The sequence below is a fragment of the Dipodomys spectabilis genome, unplaced genomic scaffold (assembly GCF_019054845.1).
Source record: "Dipodomys spectabilis isolate Male_0828 unplaced genomic scaffold, ASM1905484v1 ptg000145l, whole genome shotgun sequence".
NCBI classification, from domain to species: domain Eukaryota; kingdom Metazoa; phylum Chordata; class Mammalia; order Rodentia; family Heteromyidae; genus Dipodomys; species Dipodomys spectabilis.
This window is the reverse complement of record NW_024870822.1, coordinates 20,622,918-20,644,787: the sequence shown is the minus strand read 5'-3', so window position 1 is coordinate 20,644,787 and position 21,870 is coordinate 20,622,918. Positions and strand designations below refer to the sequence as shown.

The following is a 21,870-nucleotide window of genomic DNA, read 5'->3' as shown; positions in this document are numbered from 1 at the left end:
TGTCCAATTCCTTCTTCTCAGGAGAAACATAAATAAAACATTCAAGAGTAAAGGGTTATTTCTATTCCAGAGAGAGGAAGGGAGGGGGAGGGGGAGAACCATGTTATCTGCCTTTTCCTTAAACTGCTGTTTTCATCACAAAGTTATTGCTGTAATAGCACATATAGCAAGGTAAACTGAAAAAAAGATGAGACAGGCAAGTTAGCCTTCTTTATGTTTCACAAACTACTCAAAATGATAAATTTGCATCATGGAATTGAAAAAGCCACAATCAAATGTCAGATCTTCTATCCAACAAGGATGAAGAAGTGAATGGAAAGTTGAATTGAGTAGAAAGCTCTTAATACTTTTATATAAGAAAAAGGTAAGTGCACTTATGATTTTTCAAGTAACACTGTTGACTCTTTTACAGTATTATTTAGAAAAGAGATAATTTACAAAATAGGTTCTTTGAAATTGAAAAGCCTGATGCAGTACTCAAGAAAAATTAAAAATCATGGTCTGAATTCAGTGATATGGAAAATAAGTCCAGTTGTCCGAAGTATTTTCTTCAATAGTTTCCTAATTCAATGGTTTCATCTTTTGTTGTAACAGAAATCCATGAAGGACAAAGCTTTTTTTATTTCAAAGTTTCCAAAAGAATGCCACTGTTTTCCAATGAATATTAATTTTCATCCCCAAAGATTACTCTTTAGTCAACAAACATAAAAGAAAGCTTTCACTGATTTTAATAAGAGAAGATAGTCTTTCAAGAATCAAATGTCATGCAATTTTTCTCAAATACTTGAACTTTCTAAAAAAAGCAAAAGCTACTCTTTTCAGACCATATCAATGCTTTAAAAAAAATTTAAAAACAGCAGATGCAAATTTCAAATCACTTTTTATTGCTTTGAATTTTATGTAAAAATAAATTAACAATATCATCTTTCTAATAGCTTCCATCAATAATCCCCCCCCTCATTATAGTAAAAAAAATACATTTTCAGAGGTAAAGTCAAGTGTCTATGTTAAAAGAAAATTTTATTAGCTCCTCAAATGTATAAAATCACAATCTCAGCATTTACTGTATATTCCAACATACTAACAAATCATATATACACACACTACACGGTTATGCACTCACATACACACTCACATAGTCATCATGCAAGCAAACTAGAAAAAAATATCCTAAGTTTTTGCCTTATGTAAAACTTCTGTTACATTTATGTAACTACTTTAATTGCAGAGAACAATATTGATTTAAGAACTATCTGATCTTCATTTTGGACATGTTGAAAATCAAGTCTATATTATATTATCTGTGTGCTTCTTAGCTTGTGTTTGCATAACTACAAACTTTAATCTATTACTCTGTACCAACACAAATCAGAACTATTAATTCCTTTCTTTTATCTTAAGTGTACATATTAAAGTCACTCTTCTTTTTCTCTTTCAGAATATCTACATCAAACTGACAACTCATGTTGATTTCACAGGAGAAAAATTCTTTTTCTTTAAACAATGCTGCTTCTATCTGTGCCTGGTAGCTGAATTTGGGAACATTCAAGAAATACACTAGATTCAATCTATGGTCTCAATCTGTAGAGATCCTTTAGTATCCTGATATTTGCCGATTCCTACAGTTACTGCAAAGAACATTAGAAACAAAATAAAGTTCAAACTTTATCTCTGCCATATTCTAGCTGTATTAACTTGAACTAGTAATTTAATCTCCAAAACAGTTTTTCATCCATGAAAAAAGAGTGGAACACTATACTATATTTCAACAGAGAACTACTACAAAACATAAATTGGAAAAAATAAATAAAGCAGTGGTTTCAAAAGAACCTTCTAGTTCATAAAAGAAAAGCAGCAATACCAACCTGCCCAACATTGTATTAGGTTGTGCAGTGAAAATGGATGGATCTACAACAAATCTAGTGTTATCCACTATTAATGTCACACGTTCTGATGTTCTTATACTCCGGGCTCCTTCTTTTGCATTTTCATACACAAATACCATCTCTGCAGATGTCTTGCAGCTGCCATCTGAACTTGATTGACTGCTGTTTCTGCTGCTGTTCCCAGCACTGCTCATGGAACCATTTGGGGAGGCTTTTTGAGGGCGAGGACTACTTGGACGAGAAGAACTATGATCTTTTTCTCGCTCTGGAACAAAAATATAAACAAAGTTATACAAATTTTCTTTTAAAAAATTCAAGAACTATTCATGTTTAAAAATGTTTAAATTAGAAAAATTGTTTTAAATAAAACAGCACATCTGCTTTATTATTTCAAAAAAGCCAATAAGCAGTTTATTTTCCAGCAGTATAATCTAAAACATCAAAATATTCTTTATAAAATCTTATTTTCAGACATTTTTTGTGTGTACCAATACTGGGGGGCTTGACCTCAGGGCCTGGGTGTGTCCCTGTGCACTTTTTGCTCAAGGCTAGCATTCTACCACTTAAGCCACAGGTCCACTTCAGATTTTTTTTGGCTCATAATTGGAGATAAGATTCTCACAGACTTTTCTGCCTGGACAGGCTTCAAACTGCTGTCCTCAGATCTCAGCCTCCTGAATAGCCAGGATTACAGGTGTGAGTCACCAGTGTGAGACTTATTCATAGACTAATTTAAAGAAATAGATAGCTAATATTGACTTCTACTAATATCAAACTTCAAGTGAATTTTTATATTGTTTTTCTCCTGAAAAATACACAGAAACCAAAGGAATAAAATATTCTCACAAGTCAAATGTGTATTCAGTGAAAGTTTACAGAAGATTAATGAAACTATCAATTTTTTATTTTTTTTTATTTTTGAGACAGATTCCAGGCTGGCCTTGAACTCAAGATCTTAATGTCTCATCCTCTAAGTGCTACTATTGTAAGTATGGACCATCACAATAAATAAAAACAGCAACTTAAACTATCCTAACTACTAAAAAGACTAACACTTCTCTGAAACATAAAGTATAAACTCTACAGTCACTATGTTAATAAGGACACTCTAAAATCAACAATTTGGGCTGGGAAGTTGGCTCAGTGGTAGAGTGCTTGCCTTGCATGCATGAGGCCCTGGGTTCAATTCCTCAGCACCACATAAGCAAAAAAAGCTGGAAGTGGCGCTGTGGCTCAAGTGGTAGAGCACTAGCCTTGAGCTGAAGAGCTGAGGGACAGCACCCAGGCCCAGAGTTCAAGCCTCATGACCGACCAAAAAAATAAAAAAAAAAAAAAAAATAAAATCAACAATTTACCTCACAATAGGGAGATCCTAACAGAAGAATAATTACTTACTTCAAGACATGATGATTTCAATATCTACCATACAAAGTAGTTTTAGTAATAACTGCTTATATGCTCTATTCTTATTCTTTGTTGTTAAATAAAATGATTCTACAAATTTTATAAGCTCTGGAATTATCATGTATAACTTCTATAGGCAAAAATCATTATTGAAATTTGGAAACCAAGATTTCGTGATACATTTTTATGTAGAGGCTAGATTACTAAACTTTAAAGGTGACCTAAAAATGTACATCTGTCTCATCAATTTCATCAGCTTTGCCAAATTCCTTCATGACTCAGGCTACTTAGAACACTCTGTACAACATTACTGATTATATAATTAGGTTTGCTGTATATCATACAGAGCTACTCTGACACCTCCTTTCTATCACCTGCTCCCACAATGGCTAGTAGCATCCCCAAAGTAAATTTGCTAAGCTAATAAAATAATGTCTTATATTCCCCTATCCTGCTTTCAAGACACTTAACTGTATATAATGTCAATTCTTATTTATATTTCTGTTAATTTCTGGCTTATAAATATTAGTCTTTCTTAAAATAATCTATTTACATATTGTCCAATAAATCAATTTACATAATTATGTCCTAATAGTAAAGATTTTGATTTACAAACTACCAGAAACTATCTCATATAGTTATTTTTTTGTATGTTCTAGGGAATAAAAGACTTGAACATGGTAAGCTGGTGTTCAGCTACTGAGCTATACACCTGGCCCAAATTAATTTTTATCTTTTTTACTTTTCAGGTGCCAGGGATTGAGCCCATCTGAATGTTTCATATGTTAAGCACTTACTCTACTACTAAAACTATATCCCTAGGACCTACATCAAAGTATTTAATTTGTGCCTTCCCTACGGGAAAATGACAATCAGCAAACTCATACTGCTTAGAAACATCTGCTTCACTCATGCTTTACAGTCACACAATGTGTTCAACTGGGGTAATAATGTTCGTTTACAGCATAGAGTAGGGAGGAAAGAAAAGACCTATGCTACTTGTTAAGAAAATAAAACACTTCACTCTCTTCTATTTTATTATAAAATCTGAAACAGTGGCAAAATGAGAATCAGTAATTTATTCTATAGCGGTATTCTTTCACTTTGTAAGCATTAATAAGAATTTTAATAACTTACTATAAACTATCTTATAATAAAACTATATATACATATATATTTATATATACACCTATATTCCTAGCTACTGGGTGCTGAGATCTGCAGATTGCAGTTTGATGCTAATGTGGGCAGGAAAATCCATAAGACTCTTATCTCCAATAAAATACCCAAAACACTTGAAAGTGGAGCTGTGGCTCAAATGGCAGAGTGCTAGCTACTAGCAAAAAAGCTCAAGAACAACATCACGGCCCTAACTTCAAGCTTAAGGATTGGCACCCACAAAAAAATTAAACACTTTTAAGTTGTATTCAATAAGCTGTGTGGTTTTTTTTTTTCCACAGCAAGAATCAAGTTCAGTTAAAATACAAAGAACTAAATGAGGAAGAATCAAATTTTACTCTGAAGGATTAAGAAAAACTGTCACATTGTAACAGGAAATGCGTATTTTCAAGAGCTGGTAAAGTTAGCCAACTGTACATACCAACATGGTGCTGTCGGGTTGGAGAAGTAACATTTCTAATACAAGGAGTGAGCTGAGACTCTGTTCTTTCATGAGATGAATCTCGTGATCTGTCACTTGACCTTCGTCTATCTCTTGATCTCTCATGTCCCCCACTAGCACCATGTAGACTCATCTTGGTGTGGTCGATTCCTCCTTTAGCAACACGTGAGGGAGTACTGATAAGTAAGAAAAGAAAATTAACCATAAAGGCATAAAAGTAAAATCACAAAGAACTTTTAAGAAAAATGATTAATATAATGTGTTAAGTACAAAATTCAAATGCTACTTCCCAATTCTGAAATCTAATCTACCTCAAACCTAATGATTTAGCAAATTCTGGAATAATGTACCTACAAAAGACAATAATGATTGAGCTTTTTTTTTTTTTTGATGGAGGAGAAAATTAAAACCCAAAAAAGTTAACTGACTTTTTTGTTTCGTTAGTTTGTTATATTGTGATAGGATCTTGCTATGTATACAAACCCAGGGTGGTCTCAACCTTTGATACTTCAGCCTCAGTCCTCACCCTCAAACCAGGATGGGATCAAAGGCATGCACGGATGGCAGGCAGTCAAAAGTTGCCTTTTTTTTTCAGTACTGGTATGGGGAGACTTGATCAGGTCCACACTATTCTTGTTTTTTTCTGCTCCTGCCTAATGATCTACCACTTAAGCTGTATCTCCACTTCTGGCTTTTTGTTGATTAACTGGAGAGGTAAGTATTTCAGATGTGTTTGCCAGGCTAACTTTGAACCAAGATCCTCAGTTCTCAGCTTCCTATTGAATAGCTAAGATTATAAGTGTGTGCTACTGGTGTTCAGCTGACTTCCAAGTTAGTGGTAGTAGGGCAAACAGATATTTTAAATATTACTTAGATGTTCTTCTGATTTATTTGCAGGGAAAAAATGTAGAAAGAGAAAAAAAACAGCTCTATGGCAAAGTAACTGGTTTCTCTGTAGAAAAAAATGTATCTTTATGCAAACTTTAACTCACTTTGATAATTCTTTCAAATGTTATAATTTAAAAGTCTGAAAAACATTTTTTCCTGGATAAAATGTCACAGAATTTGAAATTTCACAAAACATAAAGTAAATTTGCCCATGAGAAGTGATTAACTGGGTCCCACATCCACAAATCAGCCAACGACAAATGCTGGAGGGGATGTGGAGAAAGAGGAACCCTATTACGCTGCTGGTGGGAATGTACACTTATACAACCACTTTGAAAAGCAGTCTGGAGGGTCCTTAGAAAGCTAAAGATTGACCTCCCTTACGACCCAGTCATACCACTTCTAGGCATCTACCCTGAACAACAGGAACCAATACACAAGGACACGTGCACCTCCATGTTTATTGCAGCACTGTTCACAATAGCTAGGATATGGAAACAACCTAGATGCCCCACCACAGATGAATGGATCCAAAAATTGTAGTATCTATACACAATGGAATATTATGCAGCCATTAGAAATGACAAAATAATGGCATTTGCAGGGAAATGGATGGAGCTAGAAGGAATCATGTTGAGCGAGGTTAGCCAAGAACGAAGAGACAAACGGTACATGGTCTCCCTGATAACTGGATGCTAAATCCAAAATGTTAGGTGATATGACAAAACTAACAGGACATAAGAAACAAAGAACTCCCACTCATCTGGTTGAACCACTACTAAATATCCCCATGCTGCTGATCACATATATGGTATATAACATGTGAACACCGTTATATATTACAGACTGTGATAGACAATTTGCTCCAGGAAAGTTAGAATGAACTTGTGACTTTAAATGAGCATCATTATTCCACAATACTGTGAATTTCTGGAAATTATGTAATCACTTAATCACAATCAAAAAAAAAAAAAAAAAAGAACCTCGGGGAAGGGAGGGAGGGAGGGGATGGTAGGGGGAAAACAATGGAGGGGGTAACAATGTTCAAGAGGAAGTGTACTCATTACCTCACTCATGCAACTGTAACCCTCTGTATAGTATCTTTACAATTAAAAAAAAAAAAAAAAACAAGAAGTAATTAACTGGGGATGGGAAGGTAGCTCAGCGGTAGAGTGCTTGCCTGGCATGGATGAGGCCCTGGGTTTGATTCCTCAGTACCACTTAAGCAGAAAAAAGCCAGAAGTGGTGCTATGGCTCAAGTGGTAGAATGCTAGCCTTGAGCTGAAGAGCTGAGGGACAGCACCCAAGCCCAGAGTTCAGACCCCACGACCAAAAAAAAAAAAAAAAAAAAGTGAATAGCTAAGAATGTTCACTGCTAAAAATCTAGCTAATTATTCACTCATACATTATTCAGTTATACTATAGACACAAAGGTATGTTACTCCCAAAAGACCAGGAAGGTATCTTTGTAGGTTACCAATCTAAGTGTGGCAGTAATACATATACAACCAGAGATTTAAATAATTTAGGAGCCATCCAACTTCTAAACTTAAAACATATATCTCAAATGCATAACTACTAAGTGAATGAAAAATACATAATAAATGCTTTAAGATCTCAAACAAAGAAGACAGTCACTAGTGCAGCAAGTCTGGTAAAACATGTAAGGTTTTTATACAGTGAAAATGCAATTCAGGTAGGAAAACTGATGGATGGTAACAATAATTAGAGCCAGATTCAAAGCAATTTGGAAATTTACTATGTTAGCATATATGATAGTTCATAGCTTTAGAGATGGAAGGAACATCATGGTTTTAAAATTAAATTGTTGCTATGTCGAAAAACGAACTTTACAACTTTGGCGGGGGCAGGGGGGGCACTTGTGGAGATGGGAGGGCAGGGATGGTAGGGGAAAAACAAAGGAGGAGGCAACAATGCTTGATAAGAAATGTACTCATTACCTTGCTCATGTAATTGTAACCCTTCTGTATGGTATTTTCACAATAAAAAACTTATTAAAAAATTAAATCGTTCTTTAATACTATAGTTGATTGACATTCTGAGTGTCACTCAATATTCTAGAAATAGTATTCTCATATGTAGAATCTATTTACTTGCTAAAGTTTTTATTAGGATTAAGTAAACAGGCCATTAATGTACTAAGCTTAATAAAACTACCCTTAAATGGTCATTTAAGTTATAGTGGATAACAATAGTTATCTCAGTCACATAGTTTTCTCAGTCACTGAGTATTTAGCAGTGATGCTAATAATAGTGTAACTTTAAGCTTCAATTCATTTCAGTCCTTCCCCCACCCCCCATTAACATAGTGCTCTTTTATCAAAACCACAGTTTAAAACTGAAGCTTTTTAGGGATTGAGAAAGTGGTTTTAATTTCATCATCAGTGACTCAGGGTCATTTCTTCTGTTGGTTCATTAGCCTTAATGCTTTATATTATTTTAGTAGTCTGCTTCATTATGAAAATCAATCATCACCTTGTTATAACATAGATTACCAGGAAAGAAGAGAGAGCTGACCTTCAGTAATCTTGAAAGTTACTCCTAGGAAAATACGGGCAGTCTATCAGTGTTTCTCAGTCATTTGTCTCTCATAAATTTAAAGAAAAAAATAAATTCCACTGTTAATCCTTTTCCAGTAAAAGAGGAGGAGAAAGAGGACAATTCTATTCTTAGAATAGAATCTTCTTAAGTAGAACAAATCAAAAGGTTGTACTGCATTTATGTTTAAGAACCTTAGAATAGGAGCACACATGTCTGGTTGTTTTAAAGTAGGAAAGAAAACAGAATTCCTACTAATAGAAACAAGGATCATATATAGAATAACTCTTCAAATTATCCTGTTCAAGATTAGTGCTCTACCACTGAGCCACAGCACCACTTCTTCAAATTATTCTAAGTTTTAGTCGTTTCAGCAACAAGAAAGCACATTTCCTAAATATGAGTCTGAAAATTTAACAGACAATGTACAAACACAACTATATCTAAGGCAAATGCAAGCTAAATGTTCAGTTTGAGTAAGAGCCAAGCAGACTAATTAATTGAAACAGCATTTCCACCAAATACCTTTTGTAGCCAAAAGATTATACACTGCTAAGCATTCTGCTGAAATATTGCCCCTGTATTTCCAAACTGCTTAGATTTTAAATTAATGCAAATGACAACTTCCATCTTTCTTTGCATACGCAAATAGAATGTATCCTGAATTAGGCCTCCAAAAATTGTAAGACTAATTATTTCCTCCTCTATTTAATTAAATAATTTTAGATCAGAAAAGTAGTCCACGGTTAAAAAAAAAAAAAAAAAAAAAACATTAGGTGCAACAGAAAATGAGGACAAACCTGAGTGTGGTGACACAGACCTGCAATCCAAGCTACTCAGAGTGAAGAGACAGGAGGATCTCCATGTGAGGCCAGCCCAGGCAAAGTTAATACAAGACCCTGTTTCTAAGACAAAACATAATCTAAAGGGCTGGGGCATAAATTAAGTAGTACAGAACTTGCCACGTAAGGCTCTGGGTTCACTCTCTAGTACCCAAGGGTGAGAGAAGAGCAAGGAGAAGGGGAAAAAGATGGGGAAAGGGAGAAGAGAAAGGAGGAGAAAGTCAGAGAGGGAAAGAAAGAGGAGGAAAAAGAACAGAATGGGTAGCAGAGAAAAATAAGGGTAAGCAGATTCAAAGGGGATAACTCTGTTTAGGCTGCATGTAAAAGAACTAAGGACAAGTAAGGGAGAGCAATTAGCCTCAATATCTACTCCCACCAAAACAGAATAATAAGGATTGCATTTACTCTTCTGTACAAACAACTCCAAAAACATTCAGACAGAATATACAAAATAATTATTTGCAAGACATCATATATCAGGCAAAAGATAAAAATAAATATCCCTGAAAGATAGAAAGCAAATGAACTAAGACTAGTGACTGTCCCAACTTATTATCTTGACAGTTTCCAGAGCAAACACACAGAGAGGAAGCCCAGGAAGAACCCAGGAGACTAAAATTTAAAAATAATGGAGGTGAGATGTTGGGATAATAGGCAGCTAGAATTCTCAGGAACGTTTTGGAGAGGGGAGAGCAGTGTGGACAGAAAACCTCACAGATCTTCAGCTGCCACATGGAGTACTAAGATGACTACTGTCAACACACACTGCCCAGCCTCATACATGCTGGTGAACAGGAACTGTTTCCACAGGTTAAAATGATATAGGACAATGAAAGGGAAAAATTACAAGTCTTATCTCTGATACGGAAAATAATTCAAATTTTAACAATAAGACCAGAAAGGACCACATTGTTTGAACAAATGAATCCTAAAACAAAACCTCAGGAATACTTATCAGAATAAGAAATATCAAATGTAAAAACAAGAAATAGCATTCATGCAAAGAAGCTGGAACACATATCATAATTGGGGGAAAGGGGAAGGGGGAAAGAAATCAACTGAAATCAAGCCAGAATTAGAAATATAACACCCAACACATTATTACAACTGCATTCTTCCAAAAGTTATACAGAAAAACAGAAGATGAATTAAAGATGAACTAGCAGAGATAAAAACAATAATATCATAGATGAAAAATATACTGACTGGAATTAATGGCAGATTATACAATACAGAAAGAAGGTAACAGAAAACAGTCAAATTGAAACAAAAAAAAAAAATAAGCAGAACATGGTATGTGGGTCATAGAAGGAAGATACAAAAGAAAAACAATGGCTGTGCTTTTTCCAAATTTGATGAAAATTACACAGCCACAGATATAATATGTACAACAAACCCTATATACTTTAAACAAAACTCTAGGTTTGTTAGTGAACAAAACCCTCTTTCAAAAATAAAGGAGAAGCTGGGCACTAGTGGTTCATACCTGTAATCCTAGCTACTCAAGAGGCTGAGATCTGAGGATCTCAGAGCTGGTTCAAAGCCAGCTCTGGCAAGAAAGTCCATGAAACTCTCATCTCCAATAGACTATTCAAAAAAGGCCAGAAGTGGGGCTGTGGCTCAAGTGGTAGAGTGTAAAAGAAGTTCAGGGGCAGAGCCCAGCCCCAGTGAGGGGGTAGAGGGGGAAGGAGTATATAGACATTTTTCAAAGAAAAAATTCATCATGAGCAGATCTGTTCTGTAAGTAAAATTACAAAGAAATCTTTCTGGCAGAAGAAAAATTAATGCCAGGTAAAAAATATGTACCTATATAAAAACATAAAGAACACTTGAAATAGTAACAACATGGATTTTTCCTGTTTTAATCTCCTTAATAAACTATAGTTTAAATAATAATTAAAGCAATATAATATAGGGCTTATAACATACAAATGTCTACAACTGAATACATCTAGGAGTGAAGAAATGGAAGTATAGCCTTATAAGGTTTTTCTACTACCATGACATAGCTTGAAGACAAACTATGATGGAAGATATATACTGTAAATGCTAAAACACCCACTAAAATAAGACAAAGCAAAGAATTTTAGTTATGCCAATTAAAATAAGATGAAATCACTAAAAAGATTCTTTTATTATAAAAAAAAAAGAAGACAATAGCAGGGAGTGAAAAAAGGACAAATAGAAAAATAGCAAGAGGGACAGGTGCTGGTAGTTCATGCCTATCTAGAATCCTAGCTATCAAGGAGGCTGAGATCTGATGATCATGGTTCAAAGCCAGCTTGGGCAAGAAAGTCTGTGAGACTTTTATCTCCAGTTAACCAGCAGAAAATCAGTAGTGGTGCTGTGGCTCAAAGTGGAAAAGTGCTGAGCAAAAGAGCTCAGGGACAGTGCCCAGGCACTGAGTTCAAGACCAACAAAAGAAAAAGGAAAGAGGAAAACAGCAAGATAACAAATTCAGCTATGTCAACAATCATATACAAATTACCTAAAGCCATTTAATCTAAACTATAAAAGGTTCTTCTGATTGAACATCAAAGCTAGACTCAACTATATATGACCAAAAAAAAGAATTTTAAATATAAAGGCACAGAGAGGGTGAGGTTGGTTGGATATTAAAGGCTGAGGAAAGAAATGAGTCCATAGAAAGCATGAAAGTGGTTATATTATAAGCAAAACAGCACTCAGAGCAAAGACTATTACACCACGGTATTTCATAATGGAACTAATTCATTAAGAATATGCAACAATCCAAATGAATTTTTACCACTGCAGAGCTCTGCAGGCGCAATTATGCAGTAATGCAAACTGAGTCTGACAAAATTTTAACTATATTTCAAAAGTATAATCAGTGACTTGATATCTCGCTTTTTTTTTCTTTTTTTTTTTTTGGTCAGTCATGAGGCTTGAACTCTGGGCCTGGACGCTGTCCCGAGTTCTTCAGCTCAAGGTGAGTGCTCTATCACTTTGAGCCACAACATCACTTCCGGATTTTTTTTTTTTGGTGGTAAATTAATTGGAGATAAGAGTCTGATGGACTTTCTTGCCCCAGCTGGCTTTGAACCGCAATCCTCAGATCTCAGCCTCCTGAGTAGCTAGGATTACAGTTGTGAGCCACTGGCACCCAGCTCACTTGTTTTTTTATTTAGGTGCTAAAGATTGAACCCAGGACTTTGTGCATGATAAGCATTTGCTCGATCTCTGAGCTCCCAATGGAACAAGGAGACAGAAAAATGAATTAGTATGATTTTAATAATATTAGCAACTGGCTTGACCTAACTGACATTTGCAGAAAACTTTACCAAACAAAAGCAAAATTCAAATCTTTTCATATGCAAAATGTTTACCAAAACAAAACATATTCTGGGTGATAAAAAAAACTCATTTAATCATATAAAGTATTTCTGTGATTACAATGGAAATTACATTAAATTTCAAATAACAGATATATGGAAAATTCCATATATAGAGAAAAATTCCATATATGTAGAAATTAAATAATACTTCTATCTAAATAACTAATGGAACGAAGAAATTAAAGGGAAATTAATTTTTTTAACTGAAAGAAACTTTACTCAACATTATCAAAATCTGTTGATATGTTACAAATTAAAGCATTAAATTCCAATGTTAGAAAAGAATGTTTAGGAGCTGGGAATGTAGCTTAGCGGTAGAGTGCTTGCCTAGCATGAATGAAGCCCTGGGTTTGATTCCTCAGTACCACATAAACACAGGAAAAGCCAGAAGTGGCACTGTGGCTCAAGTGGTAGAATGCTAGCCTTGAGCAAAAGAAGCTCAGGGACCAGTGCCTAGACCCTGAGCTCCAGCCTCAGGACTGGCAAGAAAAAAAAGATCTAAGTTAAATGACCTAAGTCTCGACTATAAGAAAACAAAAATCAAGCTGGACTCTGGTGACTTACATCTGTATTCCTAGCTACTCAAGAGGATAAGATCTGAAGATTGTGGTTAAAGCCAACCCAGTCAAGAAGGTCTGTGAGACTCTTATCTTCAATTATCCATCAAAAAACTGGAAGTGGAGCTATGGTTCAAGTGGTAGAGTGGTAGAGAGCTACTCTTGAGCAAAAAAACTCGAGACTACCCAGGCCCTAGTTTAAGCCCCAGGCCTGGCATGTATACACACGCATGCACACACGCACATACACACACACACACACACACACACACACACACACACACACAGAAAATGAGGCCCAAACCATAGAAGAAAATAATAAAGATGAGTAAAATCAATAATAATTTTTAAATGTAACAGAGAAATGAACAATAAAAACAAAAGCTCATTCTTTAAAAGATCAAACAATCCATAAACCACTATGCAGACCATATGAAAAAAATTCTAAAAAGATAAACCTGACCAATATAAAAAAATGATAGAAAGTGGGCACTAGTGGCTCACACCTGTAATCCTACCTATTCAGGAGGCTGATATCTAAGGATTGTGTTTCAAAGCCAACCTGGGCAGAAATGTCTGTGAGACTCATCTTCAATTAACCACCAGAAAACTGGAAGTGGCACTGTGGCTCAAAGTGGTAGAGTGTTAGCCTTGAGTAAAAAAGCTCAGGGACAGCACCTAGGTCCTGAGTTCAAGCTCCACAACCAACTAAATAAAAGGGGTAAGCATCCTACAATGTATACAGATATTAAAAAATAATGAAAGATAATAAACAATTTTATGCCAATAAATTCAACAACTTAGAAAGAAATGAGCAAATTTAAACCACTACCTGTTCCTTCTGTGAAGTACTATGCCACTCCAGGCCCAAAGCAACATAGCTAAAGGATTATCAACTGAAGCCTTTCTTCTTCTTAAACTGATTATCTCAAGACATTCAGATTGGTAAAATAAAACTAACCTCATTTCAAACCACTTAATCATTGATTGTAGATTCTAGTTCAAAAATGTTTCTAGAACTGAGTTTAGCAAGATTGCAGAATATAAAATCACTTTAAAAATCAGTTGTATTTCTATATACTAGAAACCAATTATCTGAATTGAACTTTTTTTAAAAAAATTTACAAATAAAATTTAAAGACAAATACTGTCACCAATCAGAAAATTCAATACTGTTAAAGCCAGGTACAGTAGTGTTTCACATCTATAATCCTAGCTACTTGAGATGTGGAAAGGGGAAGATTGTTCATGGCCAGTTAAGGCCAAAAGTTAGCAACTCTATCTAACACCATGACAGATGAATAGATTAATGGGCCAGAATAGTTTATAATCTAAACCATGCTCCTCTGTCTATGGACAGACCATGGTACAGTCTTTTTATAGGGCAATCAGCAATTAAAAGAACAAGCTGGGCACTGGTAGCTCCCATATGTCATACTAACTACTCCAGAGGAAGGAAGGAAGGAAGGAAGGAAGGAAGGAAGGAAGGAAGGAAGGAAGGAAGGAAGGAAGGGAGGGAGGGAGGGAGGGAGGGAGGGAGGGAGGGAGGGAGGGAGGAAGGGAGGAAGGGAGGGAGGGAGGGAGGGAGGGAGGGAGGGAGGAAGGGACGGAGGAAGGGACGGAGGGAGGGGGGAGGGGAGGGAGGGGGGAAGGGAGGGAAAACTACTGGTGCATGGTATGTGCAACTAACTGTATGAATGAATCTCAAGGATGTTGCATTATACTGACCAAAAAAGCCCAAACCCTCAAAATTTAGGTATCCTATGAATCCATGTATTTAGTGTTCTTGATATACAAAAATCACAGTACTGGATAAAAAACTCTGAGCCAGTTCTAGAAAGAAGGTATTAACTATAAAGGAGTATCACAAGAAAATTTCTCTGCGGTGATGTAACAGCTCTGTAATCCTGACTAAAGTGGAAATTATGGAGATTTACACAGGTAGTACAAAATTACATATAATAAATGTCTCTGGTAGCTATAAAAACTGATAGAACCTAAAGAGGCCAATAGTTTAGTTGATAGGCCATGGGATGGTATAATCCAAGTTAAGCCCCAGGACCAGCACACACACACACACACAAAAGAGTAAGAACATACTACATGTATTTAAGATGCTACAGTTTAGAGAAGCTAGACAGTGCATCTTAGAACTTGCAGCAAAATAACTTAGTTATTTTGTAACTTCTTAAAAATCTAAAATTATTTCATAATGGAAAAAAGCCAGCAGGCAATGTAGAAACGGAAAGAAACATATAAACAATAAATTAAAAATATACAGATTCTGGGCCGGGCGCTGGTGGCTCACGCCTGTAATCCTAGCTACTCAGGAGGCTGAGATCTGAGGATCGCGGTTCAAAGCCAGCCCGAGCAGGAGAGACCGTGAGACTCCTATCTCCAATAAACCACCAGAAAACCGGAAGTGGTGCTGTAGCTCAAGTGGTAGAGCGCTCGCCTTGAGCTGAAGAGCTGAGGGACAGCTCCCAGGCCAGAGTTCAAGCCCCACAACCGACACACAAAAAAAAAAATATACAGATTCTGTAACCATAAAACAAAGACAGATTGGTACTTTCAAGCAGAAAATAACTTTAGATACTCAGAACATAGTATTATCAGTTTTGAAATGACTACTAAAAGGACTGAAATATTTGGAATATCCTGAAAAGAAAAAAAGTGGATGAGAGTAAAATGATAAGAAAATTGAACTACTAATTAAAGAAGCCAAAATTCAAAAAATACAAATGTTTCAGAGAAAACAGAAGAGTAAATTATGGAAGAATGAATACAAAACTAATTTCCATAAGTAACTGATATATCAATATCAGAAATTATTAATAAACACATAAAACTGAATGGTATTCATTTTTATATGGCACTAGTATATATAGTACATATCTGGCACAACTATATATGATACTAACTCCTGGTTTGAGAAATTTTCTTAATTTTAGTACTTCAAGCAACTACCATCATGACCTGCTACATCTTACTGATATTTGTTGAATCTAACCTAAGGTTCACAGTGTGTACAGTGCCTAAGCACTCTGAACACTATTTTTTGTTAAACACTATGTATGTGTAGAAATATAAGATGGAACATCACAAGATTTTCTAAGATTTTTAAAAAATTTTTAAATGTATATTTTACTTAAAGATGAAGTGAGCAACCCTATAAATATCTGCCTAATGTCTTTATCTATTTGAATTAGTCTATCCTCAATAAAGAAACATTATTTTAATCTTCAACTTTTATTTTTGGGGAAAATAAGCTGCTTCTATTACTCTAACAAATATCATATCTGAATCCTTTTAGTTGTTATTTTTTTTCTGGTCCTGGGACTTGAACTCAGGGCATTGTCCCTAAACCTCTTTGTGCTCAAGGCTAGTGCTCTATTACATGTGCTATAGCCCACTTCTGGTTTTTTCTTAGTAGTTTACTGGCAATGAGTCTCATGGACTTTTCTGCCTATGCTGGCTTCAAACTGTGATCCTTAGATCTCAGCCTCCTGAGTAGCGAGGATTACAGGCATGAGTCACCAGTGCCTGACTTGAATCCTGTTTTTGTTTTTGTTTTAACTAAAGTACGCACTAGATTTTACCTTTAAATATACTTTAAGAAACTCATTTGTATGTTGTTGTTTTTTTATCAGTACCTTTTAAATGCTAAATTGGGAACTGGCTAATATGGCTCCTAGGCCAAATTCAACCCATTGTGTCTGATAAAGGTTTTTAGTATACAACCAGGCGTGTCCATAAACCTTTTGATCAGGATGAGTGAGTGCTATACCTGACTTCTGTGTGATGAGTCATGATCAAACACAAGCACACTAAAACTATTATTGAAAATTGTCTTTAGACTATTATGTATGAGGAGGATATGACATGGAAATTTGGGTTCCACCCCAAAATACCTATTATTTATAGACAATCATTCCAAACATTTTCCCCAAATGCAAAATCTGAAATAATTCTGGTGAGAACAGAGGGATGCACAACCTGTATTATTGCATATAGCTGCTTCTGCCCCAATGGCAAACTTGTGGTTGAGACAGAAGCTGTATAGTCCACATTGCCAAAAATAGTTACTATCTAAATTTTACAAACTTCAAAATCTATTTTTAAAAAGTTTAATGAAAAGTTCTCATTTTGAGGGGCAGTGTAACCATGCCTTCTATGTATCTGCTGGCTTTTTCCTTAACCATACAGCCAGTTTCCCAAGAACAAAGGCTAATTATGCAAAAGGAAAATTTTTAACTTAGAAATGAGCTAAGATCTCAAAGATCATCTCTAAAACACTTTTTCTGACACATTTTCTCCCCAAAAATATTTTAAGTGATATTTACATCTCATATTCCTCTCCATAAAAGACAACTTGAGCAAGAATTACAGTCTAACCATAGTTTAATATTAGTCCTAATTCTTGATGTCTTTTCTTCCTAAAATTTCACTGCCAGACACATCAGAAGTCTATAGACAAAAGGAGTGAAGGCAGCAGGCCTTCTGGCATGCATGCCCTTGTGAGACTGCATGTTTACAAACTTCAACCAAAAGTACCTAAGGCTACAATATCAACAATTCACAGGAAAAAAAAAAACACACCTTAAATCTTTACTAAAAGGTTAAAGTTTTTTCAAATTATAATGTGTGTGTGTGTGTGTGTGTGTGTGTGTGTGTGTGTGTGTGTGCACGCGCGTGTGTTTGAATTCAGGACCTCACACTCTTGCTTCACTTTTTTGCTCAAGGCTGGCACTCTAACCACCTGTGCCACAGCTCCACTTCCGGCTCACCAACTTTTCTTTGTGCTGGCTCTGAAAAAAAAAATCCGTTTTCTGCCTTTTGAGTAGCTAGAATTATAAGTGTAAGCCCTCAGTACCTATCTATAAGTTTTTTTAGTTTAAAATGTTTAATCTGAATGTGGTAGTGCATACATATAGAAAATAGCTCTCAGGAGACTGAGACAAGAAAATCCTTGAATTCAAAACAAGCCTGGAGTCATATGCTGGTGGCTCCTGCCTGTAATCCAAACTACTCAGGAGGCTGAGATCTCAGGATCCAATTCAGACTCATATTTCCAATTAATCACCACAAAAAGCCAGAGATGTAGAATTATGATACAAGTGATAAGGTGCTATCTTTGAGAGAAAAAGCTAAGGACAATAACGGGGCCCTGAGCTCAAACTCTAGTACTGGCATGTGCTTCGTGTGTGTGTGGTGTGTGTGTGTGCATGCACGTGTGCGCACACAACACACAATCCAAGTAACACTGAGATGCAATTGCAAAAGACAAAAAAAAGTGTATTACTTTGTTCCTGTTTTTGATTTGTTTTAAAGGAGGATATGACTAAGCAAGCACGTCTCCAAAATGAAGTATCTCTGAATAGAAACTTAGAAACTTTAAATATACTCAATTAAATATCCTTCATATGCCATACACTGTTCTAGTGTTAGTGACTATAACAAAATATATCTGCCCTCAAAAATAATATACTGTCATGAAAACCAAACATACAACATATTTTAAATATTATATGGAGATAAAGACTGAGATACATGCACAGTAAATGAAGAGAACAGAGTTACCATTTTGAGAGGTCAAGGCATAACTCTCTGAAGGAATATGTCTGAGCCTGTCTGAGCAGAGTCCTAAAGAAGTAACAAATGTAAACTATGTAAATCTCTAGGGAAGGAGTGAGTGCAGCAAAGACCCCACACCAAATTATCCTTTCATTTCAGAGATTTACTCTAGCTCTGGAAAGCTCTGACTTTGGCAGTTTTCCCTAACCATTAAAGAGGTAACTGTTTTAACTTCACTCTGGAGTCCAGGGTTTTGCATGGGTTGTGGGGAATAGTCCTGTTCATTACATTTAGTAACATCTCTGACCTCTAAATTCAATATTAAAGTATGGCCTGAGTCTTAAGTTTAAACCACCAAAAAAAGTCTCTAAGCACTGCAAATGCCACCCTAGACCAAGAACTGTTCCAGTTCTGCCTGCTAGAACCAAATACAAATTATGGTAATATTCAGGCACTATTTTGTCACCTGCCAGACACAATATTTAATCCTTAAAACCATCTCCTTTTTGCAGTTGTTTAGAGGCTAAATTACTTGCCTGAAATGATACAGTTAATTAAGTGGTAGGTCTAAGATGTAACCCAAAAAGAACAAAAGTTTAACTTTGATTCAAAGTTTAATTCAAATATTTGGATTTTCATTTGGTAAAAAAAACAAAAAACAAAAAACAAAGGAAAATCCAAATATTTGAAGTCAGTTCTCATTCTATTCTTTCTACTCAGAAATGATCCCATATTCCTCTGAAATTCTTATTCAACGGTGCAAGGCATCAAACTTTCTCATCATCTTCTTCCTGAATATACACAGAACTCAAGACAATATTGTAATACACAGAAAAGTGACTCTGTTCTTTCATTAACTGAGGATGTTTTGGTTTGGCTTTTTTGGTGGTTAGCTGGAGAAAAGTGTCTCATGAACTTTCCCAGGCTGGCTTCAAACACTGATCTTCAGATTGCAGCCTCCTGAGTAGCTAGGATTATAGGCATGACCAATCAGCAATCACTGGTTTTTATTTTTTATTTTTGAAGAGGGTGAGTACGGGAAGATGATGGTAGCCAGATTGTGCTATTTTATATATAAAGTTTACTTTTATACGTTATTTTGTAAAGCCAAGCTACTTTAATGTACAATTTTGTTTTAGGCCTTAAATATACTCCTTAAGAGTTCATTTATATTAGTCCAACAGTCCAGCCTCAGAAAATATTATTTTACTAATATTATTTACTATTCTTCTTTCTACACTGTTACATCTAAATGTGTTAATGTGCTTCCTCCAAATGAGGGGGAGGGGGGAAACACTTTTCAAAAAGAATCTACTTTTGGATAAGAGTCATTCAAATATCAAAATTGGTTAATTAGCATAACTAGTTGCTAACTAGTTCTCTCATATTTTATCCAAGGATATATTTTTTTAACTTTAAAAGGGCTTCTCTAAAAGCTAAGTATAAATCCAGATTTCTTATATTGGCCTAGTCTACTAACTGCAAGTAGAAAATTAAAGTTGGTTTGACAATCTATTCTTAGCAAACTGATTTCACATTTTTTTATCTGGCTTTCTTCAAGGTAATCACAAATTATCCTTTGCATTTAGTCCAAAACATTGCATCAGTTTCATCTTTTAGCAGCTATCTTCTCATAAAAACTTCAAAGATCACAAATATTACCAGTAATTTCAAGGTGTGACATGAAGGTCCTTGTTCAGGCTATTTCGAATGGCCCAGAACAACTCACATAAACTAAAAGCATTTTTATCTCTGCACCTGCCTGTACTGCATTCTTTGTCCTTCTTAACAGTGTTTGCTTCATTGGTTTTTTGTTTTTGTTTTTTTTGTTTTTGTCAGTCATGGAGCCTGAACTCTGGGCCTGGGCGCTGTCCCTCAGTTTGTCAGCTTGAGCCACAGTACCACTTCAACTTTTTCTACTTATGTGGTGCTGAGGCATCGAACCCAGGGCCTCATGCATGCAAGGCAAGCACTCTACCCCTGAGCCACCTTCCCAGCCCTTCTTCCTTATTTTTATTATTGGCATTTATGGTGGCCTCTTCTTTCCTTTATGACAAAGAAGCTTCCAAGTAAGAGCTAAATTTCATTCCTCATTGTTATACATTGTTGATGCACTTCCTTGAATTACTTTCTCATTAAATGTATTATAAATAATCCTTTGATTGGTGCTAGCTCAATTTTCTGGATCTTTCAAGGAATTTATTTTTTGTATTTTACAGCTATTTGCTTCATTATAAAAATAGTTTGCATATCTTCAAAGAATTCACTTTGAAAGCAGGCTAAGGATTTTATTTCTACTAGAAAACTATCCCTAACTCCCTAAGATATTCTTTCTTTTTGACAAACACAGATTAATCAAAAAAATTACAGAATATCTATACATACAACAGTATGCAAGTCAACTATGCTTCAGATGATTTTATGACATAGGGAATGTTTATAATTTCCTTTTTGAAAAAAATAGGTTATGTAACAATACATACAACAATATCTGAAAGTCATTTTAAATATACCTGTGTGATTCTTACAGATATATGATTACATATCAAAATCTAAAGCATTTTTCTCTTAATAGTAGAATAACATTTTTATTTTCTTATATATGTTGTCCTGTGCACCGAATTCATGTAACAAATATATATCTTTTTTATAATAAGAAAGCATTACTATCTAAGTAGAATCAGCAGAACAGCAGAGGAAAATATTCTAAAAATAAGTGTTAAGACAAAAAGATCTAGCTGAGGTTCTGCTTTTATAACTCTTACTACTACCACAAACTTAGAAAGATATTTTTGGATCCCTAAGCACATCCAGCACACACACACATATACAACTAAATATGATACTAAATATCTACATATATATAAAACACATATTATATATAATTAAAAATTCCATAACAAGTCTGTTATAAACCACTTACAAACATCAAAACTAAAGAATTTGAAATATGAAATATTCCAAAAGTCCCTGTAAAATTATCTATAGCATGTGATAACGAAAACAGGAAGAGTCATTCATTAATATATCTTAAACTGTACTAAAATTTCCTAATCAGGTAAGCAATGTCACCTGTTAAAACTTTAAATCTCACAGTAAGATTTATCTTTATTTATAAATTTTTATCTGATTGAAAATTAATTTTCACTAATCCAAAACTTATCTGGCTTATTCTGTTTCAGT

General features: G+C 35.1%; 1 protein-coding gene across 4 annotated transcripts in view; it reads right to left on the bottom strand.

Annotated features, from left to right (window-relative positions):
• Window positions 1-21,870, bottom strand: part of Btbd10 (BTB domain containing 10) — a 67,341-nt gene that overhangs the window by 16,146 nt on the left and 29,325 nt on the right. For all 4 annotated transcript variants that reach the window (XM_042691341.1, XM_042691342.1, XM_042691343.1 and 1 more), the window contains 2 exons: window positions 4,891-5,087; window positions 1,866-2,151 (listed from right to left, as the gene is read on the bottom strand). In XM_042691341.1, coding sequence (XP_042547275.1) covers window positions 1,866-2,151; window positions 4,891-5,087 — 483 coding nt within the window. The remainder of the gene's footprint in view (window positions 1-1,865; window positions 2,152-4,890; window positions 5,088-21,870) is intronic.